Source organism: Neoarius graeffei, chromosome 13, assembly GCF_027579695.1.
Source record: "Neoarius graeffei isolate fNeoGra1 chromosome 13, fNeoGra1.pri, whole genome shotgun sequence".
NCBI classification, from domain to species: domain Eukaryota; kingdom Metazoa; phylum Chordata; class Actinopteri; order Siluriformes; family Ariidae; genus Neoarius; species Neoarius graeffei.
The window spans coordinates 12,299,462-12,312,248 of record NC_083581.1 but is presented as its reverse complement, the minus strand read 5'-3'; the positions used below and the strand labels follow the sequence as shown (position 1 = coordinate 12,312,248).

Below are 12,787 nucleotides of genomic sequence, written 5' to 3'. Positions count from 1 at the left end.
AACTTAAGAAAGGAAAAATAAAAATGATGATTTGTGCTAAACAAAAACAAGATATTTACTACTTGGAAAAGTAAATGACAAAATGAATTGATTTCAAAAGTATATCATAGAAACACTCAGCCATACATGAAATAACCTGGAAAATGAATGCAGGTCGTTTTCAGTGGTGCCACCAGGGGGTGGCCAGGGGGGGCTGTGGCCACCCCTACAAATTTACTGGCCACCCCACTGGCCAGTATAGATTGTAGTAGCCTTAGTTATGCAGTTCATCCCAAATGCACAGCCAGCCAGGCAAGACGCTCTTGATCTTCGGTGAGTGAGGGAAGATCATCTTCCTTCACTCACAGCAGCCCCTCCCCCCCGCCGCTTTTGCGCGCTTCTACAGCAACGGCTCAGCATGTGCGCGTGACCGACGCTTGTACCTACACAGGTAAATAATGACCTCAAAAGGAGTTAAGAGAGAAGACGGAGAAGACTACCAGTAAGTAAATAAGTCAAAATATTCTTTAGTAAAAGAAGAGGGGGAAGTATGCGTCGTAACGTGTGCTTTTTAAGTGCTAAATAGTGCTGTTACAGCAGCTTTTTGACGGATTGACATGTATTAATTAAAACTGCCTTGAGAAGTACAATGACTGATGAGCGTTTAAGCAATGTGGGGGTGCTTAGTGTAGAATCAAGAAGGGCTAAGGCCATAAACCTTGATGACTTTGTGAATGTATTTGCCAAAAAACACAGCAACAGGCGAATAAAACTGTTCTGAAGCATACTGTATTGCCTAATCAGAATCAGAGACTATTGATCCCTGTTGGGAAATTCCTGTTAAATAAAGCAAATATATGATTGTTTCTGTCTCCAGTAGTTGTTTTGTTTACAATAAATGTACACCTTATGCCTTATATATTCATTACACAATGAAACATAATTATTGTGGAACTCAAAATGTTAACTGTACTGAGTCTATGCACATTAGATCATTAGTAACATTAAATATAACACAATAAACCAAAATATATCAGTAGGCATTTCCTTAAGTCTTTCTGATAGTTTTCTACTGGCCGGTTTACTACAACAGTATAATGATATCCTGAAATTATGGCTTTTAGTTTTGGTGTGCCACCCCAAGATTTTAAGTGTCCCCATCTGGCCACCCCTATGAAATATTTCTGGAGGCGCCACTGGTCGTTTTTGACCTATGTTGTGCATTAGAAGGGTAGTTACAAAAGGGTTTTTATTCAAAAAGTAAGAAAGGAAAAAATTAAATAAGGATGTACGGGTATGATGATCAAAAACAAGTTAATTGAGGACCTTACTGAATGATGGAATTAATTTATTGCAAAGATATAGAAGATAAAAACTCAGCCGGGTCACTTTTGACCCATGTTTTGCATCAAAGGGTTAAACAGCTGAGTGTGACCTGATCTTCAGTAAGTGTTTCATCCTGGTCAGGGTTGTGGTGACGTTTCTTGTTGTAACTCCATTCCAAGCTTTGAGCCTACTTCCACCCACTGCATGTTAGAAAATTGCTAAAAAAAAAAGTGGTTAAGTGTGTGGTGTGTGTGTGTGAGCGTGCACGCGCGCGTGTGTTGGGGGGGTTGGACGTGGATGCATGAGGCACATTTGAAAATGAGGGTGGCTTCACAGACTCCCATTCAAGGGCAGAGCTTGGGGGAGTTGTGCCACCCACCTCTGATTAGATGGCTTTTTATTTTTTTAAATAAAAATTTCATGACATGGAGAAGTACCAAATGGTTGACTCTCTGTCAGCATTGGCCTTGCAAGGTTCAGTATGATTTTCACCAGTAGATGGTATTTTTGAGCCATTTTCAAACCATAAAATGCCAATTTTTATTTAAAAAAAAGCATTGATGTGTTTCAACAACAGTACAGCCATATTGTTTAGTTTACAGTTAAAAAAGAAAAAAAAAACATTTAAGTGTGCAATACCACCAATTAAATCAAATGAAATGCTCAAGTTAAGCACAGCACAGCACAGCAAAGGAGCGTCCTGTGGCCACGTTTGCAATTATGTACAGTGAAATACCATCATTCATTTAAACAAACAAACAAACAAACAAACAAACAAACAAACAAACAAACAAACAAACTATCACTTAGAACAAAATGACAGTGAGCTGAAAAGAGCTGTAATTCTCATCAATACTGTAGGCTCCAGCACATGCTGGGTTAAAGGAAACAGCCATCTAAAATATTTATCTCAGGCCAGAGTCACTGAAGTCAGCAGCAAAGCTTTTAAAGAACATAGGACTCATGCTTCAGCAGTATGAAAGTGCATATCCATGTGTAATTAACATTCAGTAACAATACCTCATGGCATTATGACACACTCTGATACTATCTGAATTGTTCTCTTGCTGTGGAAAAAAGATTACAATACAGTGTTCTTATATAAAAACATGCAATATTTCTGAAGGCAAACTTCCACACATATCAACCACACTCTCAAACCAATCCTAAAGAAATGAGTTGTATACTTAAGACAGTAAAAGCATCCTGGTGAATGGTACATCATGATATACACTGATGAATCAGAATAATAACAAACAATAATCAGACCAATGAAAAACTCAAATTAGTTGTACAGTTTTATCAATTTAAAAAGCCATCTGGCAAATGAGTTGTATAAAGCAGTCAATCAGAATGTTCCTGGCATAACAAATGTATAAACCAACCAATCAAAAGCCTTACTGCCTTAAAAACCAGCCAGGGCTGATGGCTCTGTTCAGTGAGTCAGGTCATTTGATTCAGCTCACCAGAAAGAGTCGACTCTTTTACCTATTAATGCATTCAGTCTGTTAACACAGCAGGTACTACTACTACTACTACTACTAATAATAATAATAATAATAGGGCGGCACGGTGGTGTAGTGGTTAGCACTGTCACCTCACAGTAAGAAGGTCCTGGGTTTGAGCCCAGTGGCTGGCTAGGGCCTTTCTGTGTGGAGTTTGCATGTTCTCCCCATGTCTGTGTGGGTTTCCTCTGGGTGCTCTGGTTTCCCCCACAGTCCAAAGACATGCAGGTTAGGCTAATTGGTGCCTCTAAAATTGAGGACTCCCTAAAGTGAATGACGCATGAAATGGAATGACGAATGACAGGTAGTAAATTTGAACAATAAATGGTCCCTTGTCATTCAGATTCTTACAAATGGAATAACGATTGAAACCTTTAGTTTTAGACCTCCCTAGGATAAGATAAGTGGGTGCTTGGTGGGATATCAGCATTGTTCAAATCACTAGCTGTCATTCGTCATTCCATTTCATGCGTCATTCATTTTAGGGAGTCCCCAGTTATACCAGTTCTGTCAAGAGGAATGAGCCAAAATTCCTGTCAAGTATTGTGCAAAGCTTGTTGAAGGTTATCCAAAACGTTTGACCCAAGTCAGACAGTTTAACCCTTTGATGCAAAACATATGCACACCCCTTCTAATGCACAACATGGGTCAAAAATGACCCGCATTCATTTTCCAGGTTATTTCATGCTGACTGAGTTTTTCTTTGCGCTATCTTCTCATCTCATCTCATTATCTCTCTAGCCGCTTTATCCTGTTCTACAGGGTCGCAGGCAAGCTGGAGCCTATCCCAGCTGACTTTGGGCGAAAGGCGGGGTACACCCTGGACAAGTCATCAGGTCATCGCAGGGCTGACACATAGACACAGACAACCATTCACACTCACACCTACGGTCAATTTAGAGTCACCAGTTAACCTAACCTGCATGTCTTTGGACTGTCGGGGAAACCGGAGCACCCAGAGGAAACCCACACGAACACGGGGAGAACATGCAAACTCTACACAGAAAGGCCCTCGCCGACCACGGGGCTCGAACCCAGACCTTCTTGCTGTGAGGCGACAGCGCTAACCACTACACCACTGTGCCGCCCCTTTGCGCTATCTTTTGAAATCAATTTATTTTATGATTGAATATTCCAAGTATTCTTTAAATATCTTGTTTTTAATTAACATAAATCATTAATTTATTTTTTTCTTTCCTACTTTATGAACAAAAACACTTTTTATATTACTACACATGGGTCATCCAAGTGTGATTTAAAATTAAATGTCTTAATACTCATCTCATTATCTCTAGCCGCTTTATCCTTCTACAGGGTCGCAGGCAAGCTGGAGCCTATCCCAGCTGACTACAGGCGAAAGGTGGGGTACACCCTGGACAAGTCGCCAGGTCATCACAGGGCTGACACATAGACACAGACAACCATTCACACTTACGGTCAATTTAGAGTCACCAGTTAACCTAACCTGCATGTCTTTGGACTGTGGGGGAAACCGGAGCACCCGGAGGAAACCCACACAGAGAACATGCAAACTCCGCACAGAAAGGCCCTCGCCAGCCCCGAACCCAGGACCTTCTTGCTGTGAGGCGACAGCGCTAACCACTACACCACCGTGCCGCCTGTCTTAATACTATAATAATAATTTGTTTCAAGTAATTACTTTAGCAGTGAATGGCGCCAGTTATTTATTTATTAACTATGTAGTTAGCTAAGCCAACTACAATAAAATTAGCTAACTAAAGTAGAATATGTCAACAGCTAGGTAGCTAATAGTAATTACTTGTAACTTTCTGACAATTAATCTACTCACTCTCAAGGTAACCTAAACATAATCGATTTTTTTCTAAGGTAATGTTCGAACAATTGAAAAACATTACTTACATGTATTAGATGGGCAAAGGGCGCTGTGCTGAGCTGTGCAATGTCTGACACAAGCACAATTCACAGTTCCCACCAAACGCTGTAGTAAATGCATGCGGGTCGTTTCTGACCCATGTGTGTAAACTTGATGTAGAATTACAAAAACTGTGCTTGTTCATAACTTAAGAAAGGAAAAATAAAAATGATGATTTGTGCTAAACAAAAACAAGATATTTACTGCGTATTTGGAAAAGTAAATGACAAAATGAATTTATTTCAAAAGTATATCATAGAAACACTCAGCCATACATGAAATAACCTGGAAAATGAATGCAGGTCGTTTTTGACCCATGTTGTGCATTAGAAGGGTAGTGATACAAAAAGGGTTTTTATTCAAAAAGTAAGAAAGGAAAAAATAAAATAAGGATGTATGATGATCAAAAACAAGTTAATTGAGGAATACCTTGAATACTGAATGATGGAATTAATTTATTGCAAAGATATAGAAGATAAAATCTCAGTCGGGTCACTTTTGACCCATGTTTTGCATCAAAGGGTTAAGGGCAATTGTACCAAGTACTGATGAAGTGTATGTAAACTTCTGATTTGATAAAAGCAATTAAAATATTGAATAAAAAACTCCTTCTCTGATTAATTTGGCATTAAGTACATTGAAATAATTTTAAATATTCAGACAGACATGAAAAAGTTAAAGTGAATGTCTGATTTCATGTCTGACTATGAGAAAAAAAAAAGATTGTGTCTTTTCCTAAAGTGTATGTAAATATACGGTTTCAACTGTATATATATATATATATATATATATATATATATATATATATATATATATATATATACAGTTGAAACCGTATATTTACATACACTTTAGGAAAAGACACAATCTTTTTTTTTTCTCATATATATAATAATATAAGGCGGCACGGTGGTGTAGTGGTTAGCGCTGTCGCCTCACAGCAAGAAGGTCCTGGGTTTGAGCCCCGGGGCCGGCGAGGGCCTTTCTGTGTGGAGTTTGCATGTTCTCCCCGTGTCCACGTTCACCCCGGGTTTCCTCCGGGTGCTACGGTTTCCCCCACAGTCCAAAGACATGCAGGTTAGGTTAACCGGTGACTCTAAATTGACCGTAGGTGTGAATGTGAGTGTGAATGGTTGTCTGTGTCTATGTGTCAGCCCTGTGATGACCTGGCGACTTGTCCAGGGTGTACCCCGCCTTTCGCCCATAGTCAGCTGGGATAGGCTCCAGCTTGCCTGCGACCCTGTAGAAGGATAAAGCGGCTAGAGATAATGAGATGAGATGAGATAATAATATAATACATATATATAATTTTAATGGGGCGGCACAGTGGTGTAGTGGTTAGCGTTGTTGCCTCACAGCAGAGCCCCGCGGCCGACGAGGGCCTTTCTGTGTGGAGTTTGCATGTTCTCCCCGTGTCCGTGTGGGTTTCCTCTGGGTGCTCCAGTTTCCCCCACAGTCCAAAGACATGCAGGTTAGGCTAAATGGTGACTCTAAACTGACTGTAGGTGTGAGTGTGAATGGTTGTCTGTGTCTATGTGTCAGCCCTGTGATGACCTGGCGACTTGTCCAGGGTGTACCCTGCCTTTCGCCCATAGTCAGCTGGGATAGGCTCCAGCTTGCCTGCGACCCTGTAGAACAGGATAAAGCGGCTAGAGATAATGAGATGAGATATAATTTTAATCACAGGGTAATTATTTTGCGGTTTTTGTTTCTGCGAAACTTTGGATTATTACCTCGCCCGGGACGGAGTCCACCAGGGGGCGAGGTATTGTTTTCGGTCGGGTTTCTTTGCTTTTTTTTTTAACGATATTATGGGAAAACGGCTGGATCAATCTTCATGAAACTTTCAGGATAGATGGGCATTGGTCTTAAATAGACCCTCCAACATTTTGAGGGTCATCCAGTCAAGATCACCAAAAAGGTCAAAATCATTTTTGTTGTGGCTACTGCTTCACATAGAGACGCTAGCCACTATGTCATCGTGCTGTAAGTATGTAAGAGTGTAACAGTCGTGCATTGCACATGCACATACACGTGTTGTGATTAAAATGGTTGGTGAGTGTATACAATTCGGTTCACCATTTGAAATGGACTAGACTAAAGAAATCGCTTTCAGAAATGTTTATGCTTATTACAGAGGGAATGTGCGTTCCACTGTGGTCTAGCACTGGGCCATTTCTGGAAAATAAGCGTTTCGGTCAGGGCGACAGCGTGTGTATGTCAGCCTCGGTCCAGAGGTTTCAGTTTTGAAAACTTTAAGAGTTAAGAGTAGAATAATATAAAGTACAGACACTTGGTACAGTTTACTTCTGTGATTTTTAAATTGTTCATTTTTGGATTACGCTTCATTTTTGTCTACTGCCTCATAGAGTAAATATATATGCCATATTTACTGTATAGACATGGTATCAGAAAATTTTTCATTTATAAGCAGTAGCCACATGTACCCATAGGGTACCTATTTTTTTCACAATATCGTCCTTCATATTCATCATAAGTGCTACCGAGCGAGGTTTGTTTTGTCTGGCAACACTTGTTTTTTATAAGTATTTTCAAAGGTTAAGTAGAAAACAATCAGCTACACTCAACCAACATGGCGTATGGTCATTTTTCGGCAATTCTCCTGCTAGTTATAGTCAATCTATTGGCTTTATATACAAAAATACCAGCTGAAACTCGACTGAAATGTGTTATAAGATTTATAGATTCTAATGAGAAGACATGGAGAGAATATGCTGCCCGATCTGATACAAGACTAAGTTACAGTGTACCCAAAACAAAGTTGTTCGGTTCCTTTTAAATGCACCAGCCAGAACTCATATTGGCGCTCATGAATTTGAATTAGTTGACATGTTGCCTGTCGAATTACATGTTAACCAACTCAAATTAAATCTTGTACATAATATTGTCAATGGTAAAGCTCCAAATTATTTCTCGGTTCACTTTCAACCTACACATAATTGTCATTCAACCGGAAAAAGATCCACTAGCACATCTCTCCAGATCCCCTCAGTGAAGTGCCATGGTAAATCTTTTTGTTACACCAGGATCTTGTTATAGAATAGTCTACCTAGTCATATACAGAACCTCAGGTACAAACCCCAGTTTCAGTCTCAGGTTAACTAATTTTTATTCTTTAACCTGAACAATTGTTCTCAGGAGTCTTCAGCCTTCATTCGGTATTAAACATTTACTTACAGTATTTTTACTTTCATCTTTATTTTGTTGACTATATAATTTTCATCTCATCTCATTATCTCTAGCCACTTTATCCTGTTCTGCAGGCAAGCTGGAGCCTATCCCAGCTGACTACGGGCGAAAGGCGGGGTACACCCTGGACAAGTTGCCAGGTCATCACAGGACTGACACATATGGCCCTTTTCCACTACCCTTTTTCAGCTCACTTCAGCTCGCTTCAGCTCACTTCAGCCCGACACGGCTCGCGTTTCGACTATCTAAGAACAGCACGACTCAGCTCGCTTCAGCCCTGCTCAGCCCCCAAAACTCGCACGGTTTTGGAGTGGGGCTGAAGCGAGCCAAACCGAGCTGAGTGAGGCTAGGGGCGTGAGGAGACACTCCCCTGTGCACTGATTGGTGAGGAGGAGTGTCCTCACATGCCCACACGCCCCGCGAGCAAGCTGGGATCTGTAAACACCATAAACCTGGAAGAAGGAGAATTACGAATTCTTATGCGCCTCGCCTCATCTATACGCTCTTGCCAGTATCTGTTGGCGTTGTCGGTGACAACAAGCCACAGCACCAAGACCAGCAACACTAGCGACACCATGTCCTCCATGTTTATTGTTTACTCTTCGGGTTGTGAGACTACCGCTTAAAAGGTCACTGATGTCACTGTTTGCGCCGCATAACAACATCACCTGACGTCCACCCACTTTCGCTAACTCCACCCAATGTGTCCACCCACTTCCAGCCAGCACGGTTCAGTGCGGTTGTAGTCGAAATGCAACTCCAACAGCCCCGCTCAGCTCGACTCAGCCCAACACGGCTCGGCTCAGCCGCGTTGGTAGTGGAAAAGCGGCATTAGACACAGACAACCATTCACGGTCAATTTAGAGTCACCAGTTAACCTAACCTAACCTGCATGTCTTTGGGGAAAACCGGAGCAAACCCACGCGGACAACATGCAAACTCCGCACAGAAAGGCCCTCGCCGGCCACGGGGCTCGAACCCGGACCTTCTTGCTGTGAGGTGACAGCACTAACCACTACACCACCGTGCTGCCCAACAATGTCATTATTATAATGAATAAATCAAATCAAACATCTTGAGATAATGAGTACTCAATTTAAAAAAACACTTTGCGGTTCAGGGTTTGAAAAGAGAAAGAAAGAAAGAAAGAATCATATGTGTGACTCGACTCTGAAGGTCAAAGAACCGGCTCAAGGAGTCGACTCGGTATCGGGCAACACATCTCAGAATCCCGCTCCGTGTGCAGGCTGCACGAGACCGCAAACTCAGCAGTGCAATAAGAGGGGCGGGAGCACGCGCGCCTTTACGCAGCATATTTTATCGCCTAAATATTAGCTTTCATGTTTAAAGGTTAAGTGTGTGCGCGTGAGCGGATATTTGGGGTTGAGCTTGTCCGCCTCGAGCCCTGATGTGTTGCAAAGAGACGGAGGCGCGCCTTTGAGAAGGCGATGGCGGACGGAGCGCGCGGCACGGAAGTCTCGCGCGCCTTGAAGCGACGATGACGGCAGCGCGGAGCACGAGCGAACGCGGCGGAAGAGGAGCAGGAGACGGAGATGGAGAGGGGAGCGCGAGAGCGTCCCAAGAGCAGGCCGGCGCCGCGCACCTTAGCCTCGGCGTGCTGGAGTCGGTTGCCACCGTGGGTGAGCCAGCAGACACCGAATCATGGGGAACCGGAATCGGTGCTGTTACATTACTGACACCACGGCAGAGACGAACGACCGCCCGACAACACGATTAATCAGCGCTAACGGTGTCCGAACCACAGGCCAAATAATCGATCCGAATCTGTTAGAATGAATCTCTCAGCGACTACAGTCTCTACAGGCAGGCATTAGATACAGACAGTAAATACAGATTTACTGCCTGCCTGCTACACGCAGATGATTAGCGTGTGAGGAATAAAACACTCAGGGTCAGTGTTGTAGGAAAATAATAAATAACGGGGTGGTGTGATCAGGCAGCGTTACTGTGACCACACTGTTTTATTCCTCTTACACCACTTCAGCAACTGATATCGTTTCAACTTTATTAAAGAACGTCGTGATTTTTATCCGTTGATGATTACATTAAATGTTGTGGAATGACCACGACACACCTTCTCACTTAGGTTATAGCAGCAACTCAGCAGCCTTGCTGTTTTCTTTCGAAGACAAAATCACGCATGTCATGTTACCGAGAAGCCACAAGGAAGCGTAAAGGCTGCTGCAGAAATGATAAGGTACAGGATATAAACGTGTGATAGCTCTGCAGTGGGGCGACACGGTGGTGTAGTGGTTAGCGCTGTCACCTCACAGCAAGAAGGTCTGGGTTCGAGCCCCATGGCCGGCGAGGGCCTTTCTGTGCGGGGTTTGCATGTTGTCAGCGTGGGTTTCCCCCACAGTCCAAAGACATGCAGGTTAGGTTAACTGGTGACTCTAAATTGACTGTAGGTGTGAATGTGAGTGTGAATGGTTGTCTGTGTCTATGTGCAGCCCTGCGATGACCTGGTGACTTGTCCAGGGTGTACCCCGCCTTTCGCCCATAGTCAGCTGGGATAGGCTCCAGCTTGCCTGCGACCCTGTAGAAGGATAAAGCGGCTAGAGATAATGAGATGAGATAGCTCTGCAGCTACACCACTGTCAGAGCTACTGCTGGAGGAGCACCTTCTGACCAATCAGAATCCAGGGTTCAGCAGCAGCGCTGTGGTGTAAACCAGGGGTTCTCAACCTTTTCTACTTTCAGGCCCAAGTATTCATACTTGTAACAAGTCAAGGCCTATTAAATAAGATCCCCAATTATTTTGGGTCATTTATTCTATTAGAAACTAATAATCTAATGTAAAGTGTATTAATGGAACACATCACTCCCTGTTACAGATGGGAGCCCAGGAATTAAATAAATGCAATAAAAACATTATTAATTTTTTAAATGTAAGTATTGTATTTAAAACTGTATGGCTGTGCCGGTAGCCAAACCTTGCATTCAGGGCATTCTCAGTCAAAAGGAATTAAATATTTTAAAGGGTTTTTTTTTAAGATTGTGTTTATTTTTATTCTTTTGTATTTGTAATTATTTGTATCTGTACATGCATGACTCCATCAGCTCTGCTGATCAACCTATCGTGTTTAAATAAAGTCATTCATTCATTATGAGTTGGAAAATTATCCATCCGTTGAGTTCCCCAACATCTCAAACTACTTGGTGCTACAGACATTGTTTTACATGGACACACAGGTGAAAACCTGGAAGAGCATGGAGGCATACAACTTTTTTATATGTGACTGGGTTAAAGATCTGAGGATCAGGACACCACAAGCTAAATCCTGTATTGTTTATGCCCAGGTAAGGAAGAATTTCTGGGCTTTTTGTGCGCGTCTTTGCGATGTTTGCTTGGACGCTACAAGTTTTAGTATTGGATGTAAACAAACCACAACTGCTCGATTCCCAATCCTCCCTGCTCTTCTCTTCCAGCAGGCATCAAAGATTCATACAATTTACCCACAAACATATTTATTTCTTCTTCCTACTGCGTACACACTCTGTGTGTGTGTGTGTGTGTGCGTGCTCTCTCTCTCTCTCTCTGGGCACACACGCGCATGTGCCGGTTAAATGCAGAGGAGGAATGTGACAAAAATAAAGTCTTGTTCTTCTTAATTTACTCACAAATGTTTTATTCCACTTGAAAAGTGTACAGCAAACCAGCTCCTGGATTTGGGATACTATGACATCCTAAATTATTTAGTATTTGGCTTCAAACTTGAAAAAAATTTGTGTCCCACTAAATGGCACTTCATGGCCCACTAATGGGCCACAGCCCAGCGGTTGAGAACCCCTGATGAAAATGAGTCCAGTTAACACTGTAGGTGTTCACTGATCAGAGTGCAGGTGATAATCAGACAGTGTGGGTCTTTCCAGCTGGACACGACACCACCACTGCAGAAGAATGTCCACCTCCGGGGCAAGGAAATAAAAAATCCATTTTACGTTATGCAGAGCAGTGGAGTGTGGCGTGAATTCTTTATGAGTCTGCAAATGAACTTTAAGGATTGAAGAATGTGGAATTGTTCCTTAGTGAGCACTAAATCCGAACAGTGCTATTATAGGCTGTGTGCAAAGCGCTACAAGGCAGATCTGTTTAGTACAAACTACTAACAAACACTAATGCTGGAATGTGCAGAAGCCAGCTGCTGACATCACTTCCTCAGAAACATCATTAGTGCATGGAAATGGGATCAGTGCATAACCATGAATTAGTAAAGCATGTAAAAGAGATTATTATGTGTTATTGTAGAGTAAGATATTATTATTATTATTATTATTATTATTATTATTATTATTAATAGTAGTAGTAGTAGGCTAATACTAGTAATAATTGTATTGCTAAATAAAAATGATGATAATACAAAATAATTCTTAATTCAGCGTATTTAAATTAAGGGCAGAATTTCCAATAAGTCAAACAGTTCAAGAAAAAGTAAATAGGTAACTAATGTCTATGTGTTTAACATAAATAATGTTTATGTTTAACACATTAAATAAAAATATGTACATTAATGAATTTAATTTATTGTAGAAACATGGAATTATATACAGTACTATGCAAGTCTTAGGCACCCTATTTTTTTCATACAAACTTTGTTATAGAGTTCTACTTTATGACTTCTACATTATCAAGTCAGTACAAAAACATTTTAGAATTCCAAATGTTCATTTTCCAGCACAAAATTAAATGTTAGAGAAAAAAAAGTTTGTATCTGAGCAGCATATTCCATAAGAGACCACTTTTCAGATTAAAAAAGAAAATATAATGAAGGCTACTGGATTTTGCTGTAAAATTGGGAAGGAAGTGTGACAGTCTAAGTGCCCAGAAGAACTGTGGCTGGGTCTGCAAGAT

General features: G+C 41.6%; 1 protein-coding gene across 2 annotated transcripts in view; it reads left to right on the top strand.

The window, feature by feature from the left end:
* Positions 1 to 9,190: 9,190 nt before the first annotated feature.
* LOC132895997 (cAMP-dependent protein kinase catalytic subunit PRKX-like) overlaps positions 9,191 to 12,787 on the top strand; it is a 45,088-nt gene continuing 41,491 nt past the window's right edge. For both annotated transcript variants that reach the window (XM_060936728.1, XM_060936727.1), the window contains exon 1: positions 9,191 to 9,554. In XM_060936728.1, coding sequence (XP_060792711.1) covers positions 9,413 to 9,554 — 142 coding nt within the window. In that variant the 5' untranslated portion in view covers positions 9,191 to 9,412. The remainder of the gene's footprint in view (positions 9,555 to 12,787) is intronic.